At 45.6% G+C, this 22,930-nt stretch overlaps 1 protein-coding gene across 3 annotated transcripts in view; it reads right to left on the bottom strand.

The window, feature by feature from the left end:
- Positions 1-14,401, bottom strand: part of RAB44 (RAB44, member RAS oncogene family) — a 33,895-nt gene extending 19,494 nt beyond the window's left edge. For all 3 annotated transcript variants that reach the window (XM_040473348.1, XM_040473349.1, XM_040473350.1), the window contains exons 1-2: positions 14,315-14,401; positions 9,867-10,084 (exon numbers count right to left, since the gene is read on the bottom strand). In XM_040473348.1, coding sequence (XP_040329282.1) covers positions 9,867-10,073 — 207 coding nt within the window. In that variant the 5' untranslated portion in view covers positions 10,074-10,084; positions 14,315-14,401. The remainder of the gene's footprint in view (positions 1-9,866; positions 10,085-14,314) is intronic.
- Between the last annotated feature and the right edge of the window lie 8,529 nt (positions 14,402-22,930).

Raw genomic sequence — 22,930 nt, 5'->3', positions numbered from 1 at the left:
CGAGCCCCAAACTGGGCTCTGTGCTGACTGCTCAGAGTCTGGAGCCTGCTTCGGAGTCTGTGTCTCCCTCTCTCTCTGCCCCTCCCCACTCAGGCGTGCTCTCTCTCTCTCTCTCTCTCTCTCTCAAAAATGAATAAACATTAAAAAAAGTTTTTTTAATTAAAAAAAGAGGTGTTTGCCTTCAGCCACTCCTATCTCCCCTCTCCCCAACTTTGGAGTCCCAGCCCCAACCTGTCCCATGGCCCACCCTTGAGGCTCCAGGACCCCACCCAAGACAGCACCCCCCCTCAGCACGGCCTTGACCTTTCTCCACACTTTTTCCCTTTCTCCATCCAACATCAAAACTTATCTGTTCTGAGTCTCACCCTTTAGGATCCTAATAAAGGAGAGTAGCTAATCCTCCCCAGAATGTGTTTATCGGTATCCAAAAGAATTATCTGGAATTTGAAAATAAGTCCGAAAGGTTGACGGCACGTTCTTTCAGCATTCCACAGGGGCAAAGGCCACCCAAGCATCTTCTAGACCTATAGGAATGTACTTCATTTCCTCCCCCAGCACAGACTGGAGGTCCCAGACTAAATGAAGTCACACATTAACCTGTAGATTTTGTCCAGGAGAGATGTAAACAATTTTCATCTGCTGGAACAGATAACCTCAAAGATTCATGGCCTGTTGTACATTAACCAGCTTTTAAAAATCGAACTCATGGGGCGCCTGGGTGGCGCAGTCGGTTAAGCGTCCGACTTCAGCCAGGTCACGATCTCGCGGTCCGTGAGTTCGAGCCCTGCGTCGGGCTCTGGGCTGATGGCTCAGAGCCTGGAGCCTGTTTCAGATTCTGTGTCTCCCTCTCTCTCTGCCCCTCCCCCGTTCATGCTCTGTCTCTCGCTGTCCCAAAAATAAATAAACGTTGAAAAAAAAATTAAAAAAAAAAAATCGAACTCAGCCATCTCATTGTAACACTTCTTTGTTATTCAGCTTTTTAAATGCTCTTTCAACCATTCATTCATAATATCTCTCATTAATTAATGAGCTAAATAGAGTCTTTGAGACGGCTTTATTTTGTTTTTGCCCAAGGGTAATAATTTTATCTTTTTGAAAATTATATTTTAAGAGTTTGGGAGGTTTCATGGAGATGCCCCAGTAAACTCAGCTGTCAGAACCAAGCAACCTACGGTACTGGAGAGGTGCCTTTCGTGGTCTCTGTGAACCCAAGCACTTTCTCTCTTGGCTCTTGGAGGGAATCCCATGTGTGACAGAACTTTAGGTTTGCTGACTCTGTTTCTAAAAAAATTTTTAATGTTTGTTTATTTATTTATTTATTTATTTTGAGAGAGAGAGAGCACGAGAGGGGGATGAGCAGACAGGGAGGGAGACACAGAATCTGAAGCAGGCTCCAGGCTCTGAGCCATCAGCACGGAGCCTGATGCAGGGCTCAAACCCATGAACCGTGAGATTATGACCTGAGCCGAAGTCAGATGTTTAACCAACTGAGCCACCCAGGCGCCCCATTGCTGTTTCTTATGTTGTTGTTGTCTTTTTTTGTTGTTGTTGTTCCTCGCTGATTTTGTGTTTTCATTTTTGGTGGCCGCCATGATGGGGAATTCAATTTTATGGACCGGCCATTGCTGATCTCTGTGGGACGCATGATAGAGACCTAGTGTCCAGTGTCTATTGATTGAGAGGCAACAGAAAACCTGATTTGCTGATCTTTGGTGGTGGTGGTGATGGTGGTTTTTCTACGTGTGCTCCAAAGTGGCGAAGCATTTTGTACCCACTGGGAAGGAGAACAACTCTTTGAGATCTGGACAGGTGAGTTTCGTGTGCCTGTGTTTACTTTTGACCTGTGGCCTGTGAGTTGTGGATATGAAGCCACTGTGTCTGTGTATCTATGTGTCTACATGTCTGTAATTCAGAAATACCTTTAACTCTTCTGTGAGTATGAAATATTTTTCTGCATCTGGCGGGTATTAATGACTTAGAGTACTATGTCTCTTACAGGAGTTCTGTGTTGATTGGTTTATAGAGACAAATAAGTGTTTATATAAATCTAATTTCCCCCCAAATCACAGAAAATAAAGAAACTGAGCTTCTAATGCTTTAAATGTGCTAGATTAAAAAAAATTTTTTTTAATGTTTATTTTTGAGAGAGAGAGACAGAGCATGAGTGGGGGAGGGGCAGAGAGAGAGGGAGACACAGAATCTGAAGCAGGTTCCAGGCTCTGAGCTGTCAGCACAGAGCCCGACACGGGGCTTGAAATCACCAACCTGAGATTATGACCTGAGTCAAAGTCGGATGCTCAACCAACTGAGCCAGTCAGGTGCCCCTGTGCTAGATTTTTTTTTTTTTAATCCGTCTTAAAAGAAATTGCTAGCTCAGAAAGCTTTTAAGGAACCAAGTTAATGTAATTAATGTGGATCTTTGGCTAAATTAAATTGGTTTAATAATTTTGCTTATAAAATATAAATAATATCTGTGTTTTCTCTGCTTTATATTAAGTATCGTACAATTATACTTTCTACTTTTTATAAGATCTGGATTTCTTTTTTGTTTTTGTTTTTTTTTATTGATTTTTTTAACGTTTATTTATTTTTGAGACAGAGAGAGACAGAGCATGAATGGGGGAGGGTCAGAGAGAGGGAGACACAGAATCTGAAACAGGCTCCAGGTTCTGAGCTGTCAGCACAGAGCCTGACACGGGACTCGAACTCACGGACCGCGAGATCATGACCTGAGCCGAAGTCGGCCGCTTAACCGAATGAGCCACCCAGGCGCCCCTGGATTTCTTTTTTGTGAAGAAACTAGTTAATCTGAATTTTCCACACTTCTGATTTTGTCTCACTAATCAAATAATCCAACATAATCCTCACATAATGTTTAAGATTATAAAAATGTAAATTTGGGTTCAACTAAATTGATTCATTACACAATTCCAAGATCCTTAGGTAACTTTAAAAACATGAATTAATATTAATTAATAAAGAATTTTAGGGGGTGCCTGAGTGGCTCAGTCTGTTAAGCATCCAACTCTTGATTTCAGCTCATGTCATGATCTCACAGATGGTGAGTTCGGGCTCAGTTCATTATTTCAAGCACTGCTTTGGGCTCTGCACTGACAATGCAGAGACTGCTTGGGATTCTCTCTCTTTCTTCCTCTCTCTCTGCCCCTCCCCCATCTCTTTCTCTCTCAAAGTAAATAAACTTTAAAAAAGAAAAAAGAAAAGAAAAGAAAAGAAAAGAAAAGAGAAGAAAAGAAAAGAAAAGAAAGAATTTTTGGCTACCTGGACAGTTTCTGAGAAAAACTGAAACATTGGGGCACCTGGGTGACTCAGTTGGCTAAATGTCTTACTTTGGATTTTGGCTCAGGTCCTGATGCCACGGTCATGGGACTGAGCCCTATGTTGGGCTCTGTGCTGGGCGTGCAGCCTATTTAAGATTCTCTCCCCTCTCCCTCTTGCCCCTCCCCCCCACTCTCTCTCTTTCTTTTTCTCTCAAAAAAAAAAAAAAAAGAGAGAGAAAGAAAAAGAAAAGCTAAAACTTTGCTAAGCATGATTTTAAGTTTATATCCTTTTACTTCTTATTTTTATGTGCAAGAGAGCAGCTAGACCTTTGAGTCATGTTAATGAGTCAATTCATTCCTGCCACTTTAAATAGTTGTGCAAGGCAAAGCAGAGATTCAAGTAGATATTTGTACACCCAAGTTCACAGTAGCGCTATTCACAATAGCCCAAAGATGGAAACAACACACGTGTCCATTGAGGGATGAACAGAAAGACAAAATGTGGTCTAAACATACAGTGGAATATTACTCAGTCTTAAAAAGGAAGGAAATTGTGACACATGCTATATACAACATGAATGAACGTTAAAGACATCATGGTAAGTGAAAGAAGCCAGTCACAAAAAGACAAATATTGTATTTTTCCAGTTATACAAGGGACCCAGAGTGGTCCAATTCATGGAGACAGAAAGTAGAATGGGGCCTTCTAGAGGATGGGGAGAAAGGAGACTGGGAATTAGTGTTTCATTGGGGCAGAGTTTCAGGGCACCTAGGTGGCTCAGTCAGTTAAACGTCCAACTTTGACTTGGGTCATGATCTCACAGTTCATGGGTTCGAGCCCCACATCAGGCTCTGTGCTGACAGCTCAGACCCTGAAGCCTGCTTCGGAGTCTGTGTCTCCCTCTCTATCTGCCTCTTCCCCTTGCGCTCTATCTGTCTCTCTCTTTCAAAAATAAATAAATATTTTTAAAAATAAAAAAAAAAAGAAATCTTGCAATATTTGTTGCATGCAGATGAAAATCAAAACTGAGGGTATAAACTGTAACAAAATCTGACGTCAAATATGGCTTGGGTTAGGAGGGTGAAGGTTAAATTTAAAAACAATATTTATCCGGGGCGCCTCGGTGGCTCGGTTGGGCGTCCGACTTCGGCTCAGGTCATGATCTCGCGTTCCGTGAGTTCGAGCCCCGCGTCAGGCCATGTGCTGACCGCTCGGAGCCTGGAACCTGTTTCGGATTCTGTGTCTTCCTCTCTCTCTGACCCTCCCCCGTTCATGCTCTGTCTCTCTCTCTCAAAAATAAATAGACGTTAGGAAAAAATATATATATATTTATTTATTTATTTATCTATCTATCTATCTATCTATCTATTTATTTATTTATTTATGGTTTGGGTTAAAAAAAGAGCATCATCAGAAGAACTACCAAATTAGAAGAGATGTTCAAGCTTTATGTAGGTAAGATGTCATTAATACACTATTTCAGAAATTTCATGCTTTATGGGAAGGCCCTGGAGATTTCTCAATGCCTTTGCAAGTGCTTATTTCCAGGGGGAGCACTGATCAAACCCTTATGAAATCATTATGTGCAGTATCCCAACAAAGAACTTTACTCTCTTCTACTCTGATAATATTAGTTACTGTAATAAATAATTACAGCTTTTCAGTCTCATTACCAAATAAGTTTCTGCTTTCCTATTTTGTCCTGAAGTCTCCGGTAAAATCTGCAGGCCACAAAAGACTGACCCAAAGACTTGTGGGAAAGAACTGCGCCAGGTTCTATGCTTCTGATACCTCTGTTTCTGTTGTTTCACTTGGGTACAAGGATTCTGAGCTGACATTAGCCGACCCTCAGACTGAACTGGTGGACTGACAATTTCTAGGACACTTGAGTCCAGAAGCAGCCAGCTCACCCAAGATCCAGCAGGACAAGAATTAATTACATAGAACGGAGTGAATTGTTCAACTGAGGTTAGACATTTTAATGTTTGTTTATTTTTGAGACAGAGAGAAACGGAGTATAAGCAGGGGAGGGGCAGAGAGAGAGACATACACACAGAATCCAAAGCAGGCTCCAGGCTTTAAGCTGTCAGCACAGAGCCCAACGTGGGGCTGGAACTCATGGACCGTGAGACCATGACCTGAGCCAAAGTTGGATGCTTAACTGACTGAGCCACCCAGGCTCCCCTGAAGTTAAACATTTTAAATGCTGTCTGAATCTCACTGACTGACCCCCTCCTATACCAGAAACCAACAATTTTACTGAACCTCCTTAGTTTCCATGTTAACATAGTTATTTACACGGGTTCAATAAGAATCTGTCCTCCTTTCTGTTGGGATATAGCTGGATGAATCAATTGTGTAACTGATGAGTCATGTAGGAGAATGATTCTCATATAATCAGACATGACGAGTCCATTGTAAAGAACAGCCATGGAACCAATGTCTGCAAAACCCTTCCAGAAACCTGGCCTGGAGCCAGTTGATAAAGAAAACCACTTTCGGGCAGGAGAGGGACCTTAGTAAAATTGGGAACCCCAAGGAGAAAGGAAACCCTTTGCATTTATAGGGGCTGCAGGTAAAAGGTGGTGGAGAGAGAGTCTTGGGTTTAGTTTCCTGGCCTGAGGATAGAAAATAGGGTGGCCAGCTTGACCCAGTCTGCCCCAGACTTTCCCAGTGTTAACACTGGAAGTCTCTCATCCCGGGTACCCCTCCAGTCCCAGGCAAACTGGGACAAACATTCACTTTACATAGAAGAGCAAATAACAGAAGTTTTAAATCTAAGGTTCTGCATGAAAATGTTTAGACAGAAGCTAAAATGGCTTAATGCCTTCGAAGTCTGGATTTGCAGAGCAAACTCAAGGATGCACATGTTTCACTTATGGAAACCTAATGAGAATTGGCTTTTTTATATCGAGAATAAGCTTGGGAGAGTATTTATCATCACAGAAAATCACCTGAATACTTGGAAACTTGGAAACAGGGCCGAAAGGTAGAGAGCATGTCGCTTCAAGCATTGTCTAGACTAGAGGAATGCACTCAGTCCATCTCATTGTTTATCTTTAATTAAAAGTCCCAGACGTGCTGAAGTTACTGGTTAACTTGTGAAGTTTTGCCCAGGAGAGATGAAAATAATTTTTGTCTAGTAGAACAGATAACCCCAAAGATTTACAGCCTGTGGGACATCAGCCATGTTAAAAATTTAACTCAGCAATCTTATCCTAACACTGTCCTGTCAGATTACCTTTAAATACTGTATCCTAGCTTCTTACATACTTTTTGAGCCAGTCGTAACATCTTCCTGGCTCCTTCATTAATCAACAATAATAATTCATTAGATAAGAACTTTGATAAGTGTTGATTTTATATTTACTTGAAAGTCTATTTTTTACCTTTTTGAAAATTATATATATGTATATATATAATTTATGTATAGATTATATATACGTATATATATAATTTATGTATAAATTATATACATGTATATATAATTTATGTAGAAATTATATATATGTATATATAATTTATGTAGAAATTATATACATGTATATATATAATTTATGTATAAATTATATACATGTATATATATAATTTATGTATAAATTATATACATGTATATATATAATTTGTGTATAAATTATATATATGTATATATATAATTTGTGTATAAATTATATATATACGTATATATAATTTGTGTATAAATTATATATGTGTGTATATATAATTTGTGTATAAATTATATATATATATATATTTTTTTTAACTGAATTATTCTAGGGAGTTGGCAGAGGCTCCCCTGAAAAAGTCTTATTAATTAATTAATTAATAAGTCATCTCTGCACCCAACGTGGGGCTTGAACTCACAACCCTCGAGATCAAGAATCACATGCTCTACCGACTGAGCCAGCCAGGCTCCCCTGAAAATTATATTTTAACGTCAGCCATTTGTACCTTGTGGCCCTGAGGCTAGAACACAAGAAAGGTCAGTTTTGATGGGAGAAGGACAGAGTCTGGAGCACGGAACGGTGTCAGGAGGAGACGGGCAGGCCCAGTGTGACTCCAGCAACCCACATGGGCCCCTTTGCAGAGAATGAGGAAAAACCAAAGAAGAATTGGTCAATGTTGGTCTAGGCCAGAGCCTCAGACTCGTTATTCGAACACACAACCATGGCCGATCTTATGTTTCATTGATGTTTACGGTCATCGACATGGTTTGACTTCCAGGACTCTGACTGCTCCCCAGGATAAACTTCCCTGCTCAATGGGCCCGAAATTCTATCACTTGCAAGTTCCTTCTTTGGCTTGAAGTCCTTTCCTTTGTTAAAATGCAAATGTTTCTGGAAGAGTGGCACACATAACGTCTTGTCAGTCATTTAGTTACACATTAATATAAACAAATTCCTCACTTTTTCTGAGAGCAATTTTTATTTATTTATTTACTTGCCTCAGAAAACATGTGTATTTGTCAATTAACCCAGAGAACATTTTGGGAGGCAAACCATAAAAGACTCTTAAATACAGGGGCACCTGGGTGGCTCAGTTGGTTAGGCGTCCAACTTCGGCTCGGGTCATAATCTTGCAGTCCATGAGTTCGAGCCCCACATCGGGCTCTGTGCTGACAGTTCAGAGCCTGGAGCCTGCTTTGGATTCTGTGTCTCCCTCTCTCTCTACCCCTCCCCTGCTCACACTCTGTCTCTCTCTCTCAAAAATAAATTAACATTAAAAAAAAAGAGAGAGAGAGATTCTCTTAAATACAGAGAAGGAACTGAGGGTTGCTGGAGGGGTGTTGGGTGGGGGAATGGGCTACATGGGTGATGGGCCTTAAGGACGGCACTTGTTGGGATGAGCACTGGGTGTTATGTAAGTGATAAATCGCTAAATTCTACTCCTAAAACCAATACTACACTGTATATTAACTAACTTGAATCTAAAAAAAAAAAAAGGTAATAATTTGTGCCAGACACAAAAACATTAATGTTATCGTGTAACAAATGTGTTTTGCAGGCAACCAGTTCAAATGAAACCAACAAAACGGAGAACATTTCTTTGCATACAAACATAAATACCTGATATGTACATTGTGCTTTTTGCCCACTGGTCTTTATATTTTAATTAATTAATTTTTAATGGAAGCATCATTGACACACAATGTTATATTACTTTCAGTTACACAACATAGTGATTTGGCAAGTCTACATGTATATTGTGCTCACCAGAAGTGTAGACACCACCATTCAACACTATTACAATACCTTTTTTTTTTTGAGACAGACAGAGAGAGAGAGAGAGAGAGGGCATGAGCTGGGGAGAGGCAGAGAAAGAGAAGGAGAGAGAGAATCCCCAAGCAGGCTCTGCACTGTCAGTGCAGAGCCTGATGTAGGGCTCGAACCCACAAACTGGGAGATCATCAGAACCTGAGCTGAAAGCAAGAGTTGGACGCTCAACCAACTGAGCCACCCAGATGCGCCTATGATACTCTTAAGTGTATTCCCAATGCCGTATCTTTCATCCCCATGGCCTCCATAACTGGAAGCCTCTGTTCCCCACTTCCCATCAGTCTGTCCTTTTTTTTTCAATGTTTGTTTATTTTGGGGAGACAGAGAGACAGTCAGTGCCAGCTGGGGAGGGGCAGAGAGAGAGGGAGGCACAGAATCCGAAGCAGGCTCCAGGCTCTGAGCTGTCAGCACAGAGCCCGACACAGGTCTGGAACCCACAAACCGTGAGATCATGACCTGAGCCAAAGTCGGACACTTAACCAACTGAGCCACCCAGGTGCCCCTCACCGGTCTTCTACTCACCTCCCCTCTGGCAACCAGTTCGTTCTATTTATGAGGCTATTTCTGCTTTTTGGTTGTTTGTTCATTTCTTTTGATTTTAATTCTACATATAAGTGAAATCATAGACTATTTGTCCTTCTCTGACTTATTTCACTTACTACAAAACCTTCTAGGTCCATCCATGTGGTCACAAATGAGAAGATCATTTTGTATGACTGAGTAATATTCCTTTATATGTATATGCCACATCTTCCTTATCCATTCATCTGTCAATGGACACTTAGGTTGCTTCTATATCTTGACTAATAATGCAGCAATGAACACAGGGGTGCATATACCTTTTTGAACTGGTGTTTCTGTTTTCTTTGGGCAGATACCCAGTGGTTGAATTATTGGATTGTACGGGTTTTTCTATTTCAAAATACTTGAGGAACCCCCATCCTGTTTGCCACAGTGGCTGCACCAATTTACATTCCCACCAACAGTGCACAAGAGTTCCTCTTTGAAAGCAAATTTTGGATGAGAGAAAGGACAAAGAACAGGCATGCCCTGTCTTCCTGGGATGGAAAGTCTCAGGCGGCTACAGAAAAGGGATTCAGGGGGCACCTGGGTGGCTTAGTCAGCTAAGCGTCTGACTTCGGCTTGGATCATGATATTGTGGTTCATGGGTTCAAGCCCTGCATCAGGCTCTGTGCTGTCAGTGAGGAGCCCACTCTGGATCCTCTCCACCCCCCTCAGAAATAAATAAACATTCTTTAAAAGGAAAGAAAGAAAGGGGATTCAGGGGATGAGCTAGGGACGTGGACTCACCGCCAGGTCCTCGCGAGTGACAAAGCCCCTCTCCTTGGCACCACAGTCCTGGAAGAAGGCTTGCAATTCGGCAGCCGCCTGGGAGGACCAGGACTCTGGCTCTGGGGCCGCGGCAGCATCCAGGCTATCGGCTGCTTCTCTCATCTGCCGGCGGCGGCTGGAGCCCAGCTTGCGGCCTTTTCGGGAAACTCTCTGTTCACTCTCCATACTGCTTCGGCCTGGGGACAGAAGAGTGGTGAGGGGGTACCGGGCTGCCGAACACAGTCACTCTGCTGAAAACCCTCTGGTGGCTCCTGGAGACAAGACACCATGGCTGATGAAGCTGATTGGACCCCAGCTGGCCTCCCCAACTTCATGCCCCATCCCCAACCTCGTGGCCTCCAGCATGAGGCCTTTGCCCTTCCTGTTCCTTCTGCCTATCTATGTGCCCTCATCTCTTTCAGATGTTTGCTCCTGGAAAGTCTTCTCTAAGGCACCTGGGTGGCTCAGTCGGTTGGAAGTCTGACTCTTGATCTCAGCTCACGTCTTGGTCTCAGAGTCATGGGTTCAAGCCCCACACTGGGTTCCTTGCTAGGCATGAAGCCTACTTTTAAAAAGAAAGAGGGGTGCCTGGGTGGCTCAGTTGGTTGAGCGTCCGACTTCAGCTCAGGTCACGATCTCGCGGTCCGTGAGTTCGAGCCCCACGTCGGGCTCTGGGCTGACGGCTCGGAGCCTGGAGCCTGCTTCGGATTCTGTGTCTCCCTCTCTGTCTGCCCCTCCCCCGCTCGCTCATGTGCTCTTTCTCTCTCTGTCAAAAATAAACATAAAAAAAATAAAAGCGTGGTCCAATTCATTAATTGGGGACCTCCCCACTGTCGCTGAAGGTCTGAGGTCAGTTGATGAGGATTTTGTCTAGGTGAGACCCCAAGGACAGAAGAGAGGGAGGCTGGAGTCTGAAAGGGGTGTAGTCTGAGCCTGCCCTGGGCGGGGAATAAGTCTGGGGCACATGAAACTGTGTAGGGTGGGAGGAGCTTGATGTTCAGAGGCACGCTGCTTTCTGCCGGGCATGGGACTTGGGCCAAGCTCTAAAGGAGGCAGGTGGGATTTAGAAGCCGTGAACAGCATGTGCAAAGGAACTGAACGGCAGGAACAAGAAGGCCCCTCTGGGCTTTCTCTGCCGGGGTAAAAGGTCACAGACAGGCTGAGTGGAGGGGTCAGGGGACTCTGTTTCAGGGATGGGGGGCTTATTCCAGGGGTCCGGAGCCACTGGTCCAGCCTCCCTTTGGGCGTGTTCCCTCGCACGGGTTGCATAGGACTTGAATGAAGCAATTCCCCAGGCTGTGGAGCCCCCCAGACTTTAAAGGAAGTAGAGTCTGTCCCTCAATCTCTCTCCACCCACCCACCTGTCTTTCTCTTTCTTCCTGTGTGTTTTGTGTCTCCATCTGTTTCTCTCCAGCTTACTATCTTTGCCTCTCTCGGGGCCTTCCAAATCTGTTTCAGATGCAGTTTTAAGATCATAGATGAAAATCGCAGAGTCAGATCTGAGGCCCTTGCAAAAGCCAATTGTGCACGTCTCTTTCTAGCACAGTGGCTTGGGCTCAGCCACCGGGGGAGTATTTAAGCCATGTGAACCAACAAATGCTACAAGTCAGGGCTCCCCACCCCACAGGACAGTTAGCAGTCTTCTCTGCCAAGAAGACTTCCTTCTGCCCAGACCCTTCCCAAGATCTAGCATGCGCTTGAGTGACAAGCGTTTACTGAGAACTGACTGAATGCCAGCGCAAGGTAGCAGTCTTGCCACGATGCCGTGTTCCATTCGGTGAATTAGGAAGAGGTGCCCCTCCCCCTGGCAGTCCATCCCACCCTCTTGAATCATAGACATGGAAAAGGAGGCCCAAGAGAGGAAGTGACCTCCAGTCACAGCGCTTTGGAGTCAGACAGACCTCTGCGTCTCCCAGTCCTGCCGCTTGCTAGCAGTGTGACCTAGGGCAAATCGCTTAACATTCCCATGTCTGTTTCCTTATTGCAACAAGGGACTGCTGTCTACCCCACAGGGTTGCAGTGAGGATTAGATATGATAATGCAAGTTGAAACACCACCTCCCATTCCCTGGCACAGCCCCCCTCCCTTTCTGGCTTTTTTTTTCTCTTAACACTTGTCACCTTCTCAGAATAGTCTTTTATTCACTTACTCTGTAAATTCTCCATCTCCTCTTACTGAAATGCAAGCCTCCCATGAGTTGAAAGTATGCGCTTTTGCTTACTGCTGTAACCTAATGACCCAGGGCCTCAAACAGTGCCTTGCGTACAGTTGGCGCTCAGCAAATACTTGTTGACTACGTAGCCCACAATGAAGCACTCACAGCTGTGCCCAGCACACAGTGACTGCTGGGTGAAGGCGGCATTGACAATAGTGGTGATGATGCAGATGGAGGCAGAATTCTGCTTGAGCCTCATAAGAGCCGAGTACCGGGCAGATGCGATTTATTCCCACTTGACATGCGAGGAAACCGAGGGAGGGGCGCTCTGAGAAGCAAGAGACCTGCCCAAGCCGTGACACCAGTAGTGGAACTGGCACAGGATCTACCGTGCTGGTTTGTGTGGGATGGGCTTCCCCCAAGGCCACTTCCTAGAAAGGTCCCTCCTTGGTGGGCCGAAGGGCCCCCTGGGGACCACGGATGCCTGACACACATGCGTGAGACAAGGGCTTTGGAACAGGGCCGAGTGGGCAGGCTTTGCCTGTAGGTGTGAGACTTGGAAACTCAAGCTGCACGTGGACTTCCGCTGATGGAGATAACACACAGGAGGCAGCAAGATAAGACTCTCAGTGGGGAAGCTTCTAGAACCAAAGCCCTGGGGGAAGAGTTTATAACGATACGGGTGCCACATCACTGAGTCTGTCAGGCTCCCGCAAGTAAAGGAAATGAGAATCCTAAAACAAATTCCCTGTGGCCATATCCCAGGATATGAGATGCTCTTGACATCCCTTTCTGGGAATTCCTGGTCGAACTGCATCACCGCAGCCCATTTCCAACAGTTCCCTGGCATTTGGTAAGAAGGCAGCACCTTCTGGACACCTCACCGGCTGCCACTTGGCCACAGCCCCAGCACTCAGTCCTTCCCCCGGAGGGCCTTTCCGAGGTACCACCCCCCTGCCTGTCAGGAGGTCCCGGGATAGAAGCACAGCAGGTGCCCGACCACCAGCACCGCCTCAAAGTACGAACACCATCAGTCGTGGATGGCCAACTCTCCCTTCGTGGCCTTGTAGCAACCCTAAAAACAGTCCGCGCCCCCTTCGCGGCCAGGAACGACCCCTCAGAGATAGTGGGGTCACACGCACACACACTCCCTCCTCAGCCAGCTCCCACTCAGCCACCGCCGACCCCTCCCTCACGGGTCTCACAGGACATTCCTCACTGGTCTTTGGCGCGGATGAAGGTCCCTGGCCACTCGGAGTCACTCGGGTCAACACCCCTCAGAGTCAGCCAGCGGGGGCACCCCTCCATCCTCTGCCACATCCCCACCGCCATTATCGCTACCTCACACCCATGACAGTCAGAAGCCCCTCACGACCAGGAACATGCACACACACCCTCAGCCCTACCCCCTTTCCCCACATTCCTCGCCCAAGCAATCATACAAACGTGAAAGCCAAACTTGAAAGCAAACGGATCTCGCTCCCAGGCATCTATAGGAACCAGCTCTCCCCACTGGAGGACTGGGTTAGGGGAGCAGGCACCACGAGCTTTGGGTCAGGGAGCAGAGAGCCACATAAGAAAAATGGGGCAGGGGGGCAGGCACCTGAGTGGCTCAGTTGGTTAAGTGTCCGGCTTTGGCTCAGGTCATGATCTCAGGGTCCATGGGTTCAAGCCCCGCATCGGGCTCTGTGCTGATGGCTCAGAGCCTGGAGCCTGCTTCCGATTCTGTGTCTCCCTCTCTCTCTGTCCGTCCCCTGCTCATGCTCCGTCTCTCTCTCAAAAATAAAGAACCATTAAAAAAAAAAAAAAAGTAAAAAGAGAAATGGGATAAGCGACAGCTATCCTAGGGCTTCCCCAATTCCATCATTCTCTCACCAAAGGGGCAAGGAACTGGTTCTGCCCTTCACCCCAATTCAATAACTGAAAATAATAGTGAACCCAAATGTCCAGGTTGGTGGGTCTGAGAGACCACTGAACGCCTTGCTGTGGTCTACTCCCCCTCTCTCTTCCCCTCACTGACTTATAGAGAAACCAAGGCTCTGAGAAGCCAGGTAACTTGCCCAAGGTCACACAGCCATCTAAGGTAGGCAATCTATCCCAGTCCCCTGCTCAAGGGCCCTCATTAGACCATGCAGAGAGTTCCCAATTCTTGAGAAAAGAAGGCTCAGATCTCTGCACCCTTGTCATAGGAGCCAGATGGGGACCACTGCTCCCTCTCCCCCCCACCACCCCTCCAAAAGAAAAGAAGCATTGCAACTCCAGTGGCTCCCACCTCTTAAAGGCTCCCAGTCGGGCACCCAGTGCTGGCCTCCTGGACCTGGTGATGAGGCAACCGCTGCTCCCCAGGAGCCCACGAGCTCTGGAACTGCTAACAGTCTTGTCTCTTGCTTAATCGTCCTTTCCGTTCCCCAGCAAGCCAATCTCCTGTGTGATCTACAGGACTTCCTGTAGAAGCGAGTACTGGCTGTCCTTTCATAATCTGGCTTGATACTCCCCAGGCCCCTCTCTCTAGAAGCTTAGAACTGTAGACTGCTGGAACTAGAGGGGAGGTCCTTCTAAGCAGAGGCTCTGAAGGGTAAGGTGGGCTGTTCAGGGTCACCCAGCTCTCAGTGGCAAAGCCAGGACTCGGACCCAAGTCTCTGGTTGCCAGGGTGATGCTATGCCTTAGAGTGTTGACGGGGTACATTATGGCTAAAGCTGGTATACAGACTGCCCCGGGGTAACTGTACACCGTGACTCAGTGTCTGCAAATACCGGGGGAGGCTTACATTCAAATCATCTTTTAGAGAATAGTCTAACTTAGCACCGAAATGTATTGTAGAACTACAACCATCAGAAGAGAGGGGTACTGGAGCATGAATATACAGGGATGAATCAATGGAACAGAATAGACAGGAATAGACTCAAATGCATATGGGAATTTCATGTATGTTACAAGTGGCATTTCAAATCAGTGGATAAGGGCAGTTTATTCAAGGGGTGCCGGGGCGGCTCAGCCAGTTGAGCGTCTGATTTTGGCTGTGGTGATCTCACAGTTCCTGAGTTTGAGCCCTACATTGAGCTCACTGCTGTCAGCACAGAGCCTGCTTCAGATCCTCTGTCCCTGTCTCTCTCTCTGTCCCTCCCCCACTCACACACTCGCTCTCAAAAATAAATAAACATTTTTTTAAAAAGATTTTTAAAAAGATGCTTTACTCAAAAAACCATTCAGAGAATGGACTGGCTATCTGCAGAAAGCAAAGTTGGGGCTCCAAGATAATTCCAGATGGGGACACCCGGCTGGTTCAGTCGGTAGAGCATGCAACTCCTGATCTTGGGGTTCAGTTCAAGCCCCAAGTTGGGTGTAGAGATTGCTTAAAATTAAATAAAATCTAAGAGCGCCTGGGTGGCTAAGTTAAGCGCCTGACTCTTGATATCGACTCAAGTCATGATCTCACAGTTTGTGAGTTCGAGCCCTGCATTGGGCTTTGCACTGTCAGTCTCTCCCTCTCTCTGCCCCTCCCCTGCTCATGCTCTCTCTCTCTCTCTCTCTCTCTCAAAATAAATAAATAAATGTTTAAAAATAAAGAAATAAATTAAATCCTTTAAAAAGAATAGGGGCGCCTGGGTGGCGCAGTCGGTTAAGCGTCCGACTTCAGCCAGGTCACGATCTCGCGGTCCGTGAGTTCGAGCCCCGCGTCGGGCTCTGGGCTGATGGCTCAGAGCCTGGAGCCTGTTTCCAGTTCTGTGTCTCCCTCTCTCTCTGCCCCTCCCCCGTTCATGCTCTGCCTCTCTCTGTCCCAAAAATAAATAAATGTTGAAAAAAAAAAAAAGAATAAAATAAAATAGTTCCAGATGGTATAAGTTCAAGCATTAAAAACCCATAAAATTATATGTTTGGGATAGGTTTCAAAGTCATGGAGGGGTGGAAGGATGGGTGGGGCACAGATGAACTAAGACCCTGGCCCTGTTCTGATTACTGTTGAAGCTGGCGAGGGCACGACTGATTCATTCTATTCTCTCTACTCTTGTGTATGTTTCAACAGATGCTGTAAGAAATCATGGGATGGGTTTTTAAATAATCCTGGAGCAGGTAAGGCCATTCCAGGTTTATCACAAAGTGTTTGAAGCCATAAAAGATTGACACATATGATGAAATAGAAATTTTAGAATAAAAAATAAACGTCTGAATGGCAAAAAAAATTAATAATAATTAGCCACTGACAAGTCAAAAAGCAGACTGTGAAGAAATAGTCACATGTCACAGAAAATAAGCTCATTTCCTTCTTAGATCATGAGTTCCTATAGAGAAATTGGGACCATCAATAAATAGACAGTTCATGGGGGATAAAAAATACCAATGGCTTTTCAACATGTGAAAAATATTTATTTTCACTTGTAACAAAAGAAACACAGGGGCGCCTGTGTGCCTGTCGGTTAAGCATCCGACTTCGGGTCGGGTCGTGATCTCACAATTCATGAGTTTAAGCTCCTAGTCAGGCTCTGTGCTGACAGCTCAGAGCCTGGAGCCTGCTTCGGATTTTGTGTCTCCCTCTCTGCACTTCCTCTCTATCTCTCTCTCAAAAATAAGTAAACATTTTTAAAAATTAAAAAGTAAAATAAAATAAGCACAAAATAAAACTGCAACATAATATTTTAAGTTCTCCAATTGGCAAAACAAAAAAAAAAAAAAAAAAATTTGAGGGGCGCCTGGGTGGCTCAGTCTGTTGGGCGTCCAACTTCACCACAGGTCATGATATCAGTTCATGGGTTCGAGCCCCATGTCAGTTTGTACTGACGGCTCAGAGCGTGGAGCCTGCTTCATATTCTTCTCCCTCTCTCTCTGCCCCATCCCCTGCTCATACTCTGTCTGTCTCCCTCAAAAATGAGTAAATATTAAAAATTTTTTTTAATTGATAGCATGCTGTGTTATAAAGGACGCAGGAAACCATTTTCACACGTTGTAAGGAAGAACTGAATGAATAAACTGACACAGCTTTCCTGAAAAGCCATGTGGTGATATCTGTCAACATTAAAAAGGAAAGAGCTTCTTACTCGGCAATTTCACTTCTAGTCATTTGTCCTATGGGTGATGCGCAAAATGACGATATAGAAAGATCTCACTACCACATCGTCTATAGCAGCAAAGGACTGGAAACAACCTAAGTTTCCATCAACAGGGAACGGATGAAAGCTCAAATATGTCCATGTAGGGCCTCTAGGCAGCCTGTGAAGAAAATGAAAAGGATACAGGTGGGCCAGCGTGAAGACCTTCAAAATATATTGTTGAATAAAACCAGCAAGGTGCAGAGTGGTGAGTCTAGTACGCTTTGCATGAAGAACAAGTGTGTGGATGAAATGTGTGCCCTGTAAATACACATGCATTCCTATACGGTTGTAAATATGCCAAATATTTCTGATAGAATATACAAGAAACTGGTAGCAGTTGGGCTGGAGAAAAGTGTTGGGATGGAGAAGGAGGGAAATTTATGTTTCACTGGTTATTTTGTACCATCTTGATATGTTACCCACTCAAAAATAAATTTAAGGGGTGCCTGGGTGGCTCAGTTGGTTAAATGTCCTACTCTTGATTTCGGCTCAGGTCACGATCTCATAGTTGGTGGAATCGAGCCCCGTGTTGGGCTCTGCACTGATAACACGGAGCCTACTTGAGATTCTCTCTCTCCCTCTCTCTCAAAATAAGTAAATAAACATTAAAAAAAGAAAAGAAAAGAAAAAGAATAATTTGTACATATTCAGAGAGAGAGTGACGTGGGAAACGTGGAAAAACGTTAAAATTTAGGAACTGTGGGTGAAAAGTATTACTTACTATTTTTGCAATTTTTCTGTGTCTGAAATTACTTCAAAACAAAAAGTTTTGAAATTTAATAAATGTAATTTCTAAATAAACTGATATTCTCACAATGAACCATCCTTTTTATCCCATTTTTTTTTAAAGGCAACATTTTAATTTTTTTTTCAACGTTTATTTATTTTTGGGACAGAGAGAGACAGAGCATGAACGGGGGAGGGGCAGAGAGAGAGGGAGACACAGAATCGGAAACAGGCTCCAGGCTCTGAGCCATCAGCCCAGAGCCCGACACGGGGCTCGAACTCACGGACCGCGAGATCGTGACCTGGCTGAAGTCGGACGCTTAACCGACTGCGCCACCCAGGCCCCCCTTTTTATCCCATTTTTACAGCTGAGGAAATTGGTACCCAGAGAGTTTCTATAGCTTTATTGAACTAAATAAGGCATTCATTTTTTTCATTCAAAAATATTTATTGAGCATCTAATATGTGCCAGACACTGTCCTAGGCACTGAGGACACAAAACTGAAAGGAAAAAAAAAAACATATGTAATAAGTACTTACAAAGAAAAGTAAAGCAAAGTGAATGGTGGGAAGTGAATTTTAGATGGGGTGGCTGGGGAGGCCTGGATGAAGAGGTGATGTTGGAATAGAGCTTACAAATAAGAAGATATGGAAAAAGAGTGTTCAGGAGAGGGAACAGTGAGTGCAAAGGCCCTGAGGCAGGAACATGCTTTGTGTACATGAGGAACAGTGATAGAGGGAAGGTAATAGAGGGAAGAGTGGAGAAGACGAGGTCGGAAGGAACAGACAAGAGGACCTGTAGGCCACATAAAGACCTGGGTTCTAACCGTAAGTGAGGTGGAAGCCGTTTGGAGGTTTTACAATGATCCCTCTGGCTGCCTTCATTGTGGATAATAGACTGTGCTACTTAAGGGCAGAAGCAGGGAGACCAGTGAGGAGGCTGTTAGGATAATTCACACAAGAAGTAATGATTTGGACCAGGAGAGCAGCCGTGGAGGTGATGGCAAGAGGATTCTGGATGTATTTTTTAAAATATTCTCTTAAGTTTATTTATTTATTTTGAGAGCGAGAGCAAGCGGGGGAGGGGCAGGGAGAGAGAGAGACAGGGAGAATCCCAAGCAGGCTCTGCACTGTCAGTGTGGAGCCCCATGCACGGCTGAAACTCACAAACCGTGAGATCATGACCTGAGCTGAAACCAAGGGTTGGACGCTTAACAGACTGAGACACCCAAGCGCCCCTGATGTATTTTGAAAGTAGGGCTAACATCGTTTGCTGCTGGTAGTGCAACTGTAACAAATCCAAGACTTTTCAGCAGTGAGGGCTCTCTCCACTTCCCTGGGAACAGAGTGAGGTTCGATTTTTAAGACCCAGCCCCCAGGATGTCAAAGCATCCTCAGTTCATTTGCCCCCCATCCCCACGACCACCTCCCAACCATGGAAATTAAAGGGGCACGGAGGAGGCAGGGGTGGTCCCAGTCCTCCCCGATGGAGCCGGAGTGGTCAGAGCTCAGCCTGGCTGCCCTCTGCTGCAGCCCCAGGGGAGAATCTGCCGTGAGCCAGCTGGCAGGAGGCCGGAGCCAAGTGCTCAGAAAAAAAAAGTTAGATCCAGGCCTTTTTGGAAGCAGCGGAGTTAATTTTAAAATATGGTGTCCCTGGACTTAAAAACACTGAGCTCAGAAACTGAATTTTACAGAAACTGAATGAATGAACAAGGATCCCAGACAGTGAGACCGTTTTATCAATGGGAAAGTTTCACACTCACTCTTTTTCAATTCCCCGGAGATGCTTGCATTCACTTGACAGTTTAGGAAACCCTGAGGCAAAAGACTCTCTGTCCTGAGGTACAGTGTCCAGACCTGGCTGCAGCTGCTGGCTCCAAGTTGTCTCTAGATGGAGCTCAGGCCGGCTGGTGGGAAACCAGGGCCAGGGAGCTTGGTTCAAATTTGCATTTACATAGCACGCCTTGCGTATGACTGAGAAACCTGAGTTACTTCAGAGACAGAGTCGGGACCCGGGGGAGACAGGTGCCCGCAAGCCTCCTCAGCGTCTTCATGATGGTAGTGGCCCTGGGCGAGGCACTTCCCCTTGCTCGTTTATGGAACAAGCAGGCAATGCGACCTGGGTCATCAGCATGAATATCCTGGCTCCCCACCTCTTCCTAGAGGGGTGGCCTCAGGCAAGTGGCTTAAGGGCTTATTGCCTCAGTTTCTCATCTGTAAAACAGAGGTAATAATAGCACCCCGTTCATAGGTTTGTTGCAAGGATTAAATGCTATAAACCGCATAAAGCATTTAGAACCACGGCAGGCAGATGATCATCAATGCTGGCCGTTGTTATATTTGTGACTTAAAAGGAGACTGGGACGCCAGGGTGGCTCAGTCGGTTGGGCGTCCGACTTTGGCTCAGGTCGTGATCTCACTGCCCCTGAGTTCCAGCCCCATGCTGGGCTCTGTGCTGACAGCTCGGAGCCTGAAGCCTGCTTCTGATTCTGTCTGTCTGTCTGTCTCTCTCTCTCTGCTCCTCCCCTGCTCATGCTGTCTCTCTCTCTCTCTCTCTCTCAAATATAAATAAATAAATAAAAAAGGAGACTGAGTTAGAGAATCTCCAACTTCTCTATCCTGTCAATTAGCAGATGGCCATGTTCAAATGCCAGACTGATTGTCAAATGATGAGGGCAGCCACCTGGGAGTGGGGTAGGCGGAGAACTGGGTGTGAGAGATGAACGCTGGGGTCAGGAAGGAAATTCAAGCCACAGTGAATAATTCATTCATTCAACGAATATTTATTGAGCACCTACTGTGTGCTGGGCACTCTTTCGGTGCTGAGACATGGCAGCAAATGAAACAGGCAAAGACCTGCCCTCACGGAGCCCACATTTCTGTGGGCTGGTGGGACAGGGTAAAGCCGCAGTGACTTTTGCCAGCATGTTTATCTGGGCACTAGGCTGGCTGAGGGAAGTTACGGAAGCCAAAGCTGATGCCCCCCTCCCCGCCCCCACCCCTGTCCCACAGGCCCACACCTCTGTTCGCCTGAAACATGGGTTCCCGGTGGTGATGCAGCTTCTCACTTCAAATGTTCCCTTCCTTCCGGTTTCCTCCGGCATCATGGGAAGTTGTTCCACCCATGAGAGGAGGAACCCAAACTTGCCCCCCAGAAGGAAGCCCTCAATCAGCGACAGGCGTGGATACATTTAGCAGTTGGCAGAACGTGCACTGATTAGTTTCCTTATCTATGGAATAAGAGCCATTAATGGAAAGAAGGACTGAATGGAAGTCTCTTAAGTTATCCCCCTAGTCAAGACAGTGAATCGGAAGCAACGCCGCTTGCCAGGGGCAGTGCAGAGATCGGTGCTCCTTTCAAAGGCCTGCAGGAAGCAAGGTGGTTCCCATCATAACCCCATTCCATCCACCCCATACTGCTCCTATAATAACCAAACGAAGCATGGCAGTGGATGGTTATCCACGTTGTTGCCCTAATTGCAGGCATCATATCAGATATGGTATCTTTGCTAGAATAGTCTACACAGCCTCTGACTGTAAGAAGCTAACAATATGGCCAGCGCATTCTCTCTGATCCGTTTCAGGAAAAGGGAGAAGAAATGGGGCATATTCACGTTCTTTACAAGAATTCAGAGACCTGTCATGTTCTGTTTTAAGTGGTCAAATGAACTGGGACGTGCTGGGACGTTCCCTCTATAGGAAAAGACAAGTACTGAGGACATGCTCCCCCTCAAAAGAGAAATAGCTTTAGCGAGCCAAGGTGGACTTCGGAGGCCATATACTAATGCTCTGGCCCTTGGGGCGCCTGGGTGGTTCAGTCGGTTAAGCGGCCGACTTTGGCTCAGGTCATGATCGCGCGGTCTGTGAGTTCGAGCCCCGCGTCGGGCTCTGTGCTGACAGCTCAGAGCCTGGAGCCTGTTTTCAGATTCTGTGTCGCCCTCTCTCTGACCCTCCCTTGTTCATGCTCTGTCTCTCCCTGTCTCAAAAATAAATAAAATGTTAAAAAAAAAACAAAACAAAAACTAATGCTCTGGCCCATTTACCAGATGGCATGGGGAGCTGCCACATTTGAGTGGAGTCCAGAACCAAAGAGGGCTCTGTGACAGGTCCATGCTATAGGACAAGCACTTGGGACATACGACCTTGTGTGTCCCATGGTACTAGAAATATCCGTGGCAGATAAGTAGACAGTGTGAAGTCTCTGAAAAGTCCCAGTGGGAGAGCCCTACCTCAGATCCCTAGGGTTCTAGAGCAAAGCCATGTCCCATACAGCAGAGAATTATCCCGTATCTGAAAAGTGGTTTTTGGCTAAATTGCAGAATCAGGAGCAAATAAAGGTCATCGTTTTAAGCCACTAAGTCTTGGAGTGGTTAGCTATGAACAGATCATCAGAAACGTTTACATAAAGTACTTTGTTCTTTTTAACGTTGCATAATACTCCACTCTAGAAAGATACCACAATTTACACATCCGTTCTTGTTGTGGACATATGGGTTGTTCCCAGCTTGGGTCTGTCAAGAATAACGCTGCCATGAACGTGCCTTCTGGTGGAAATACGTACTGATTTCTCATGAGAACAAACAGGAAGGGGAGTCTCGAGTCATGGGGTGGGCACGAGGGGAGCCATTTTTAGAAGGGATTGCCTGTTTTCTAAAGTAGTTGAAATATTTCATACTTCTGCCAGCCAGGTTTGCCTTCCGGTTGTTCCTAATCCTTGCCCTCGCTTGGCATTGTCTTTTTCACGTTAGTCATTCTGGTCGATGCACAGTGTTCTCTTATTGTGGTTTTAATGTGCATCTCCGCCATGAGTAATGAGGTGCAGTTCTCTGGTGAGTAACATATCCCTTACTAAAAAAGACCACACAAGGAACCAAAATATTGACCGTGGCGATCTTTGCAGAGGTGTGATGTTTTCTGTGGTTGTTTTGTCGTCGTCTTTTTTGGCTCATGGTCTGTTTGTTAAGCCTCTGCGTTTTTTTAACTTTAAATGCTTAATTGTTAAAATTGTGGAAACCACCGAAAGAACTTCTGCCTGCTCATTCTTACAAATGACAAGGCGTATGGGCCACAATGG

Source organism: Herpailurus yagouaroundi, unplaced genomic scaffold, assembly GCF_014898765.1.
Source record: "Herpailurus yagouaroundi ecotype Mexico unplaced genomic scaffold, PumYag 139, whole genome shotgun sequence".
Classification (NCBI taxonomy): domain Eukaryota; kingdom Metazoa; phylum Chordata; class Mammalia; order Carnivora; family Felidae; genus Herpailurus; species Herpailurus yagouaroundi.
Note: the sequence above shows the minus strand (reverse complement) of the source record. Positions and strands in the feature narration are given on the sequence as shown.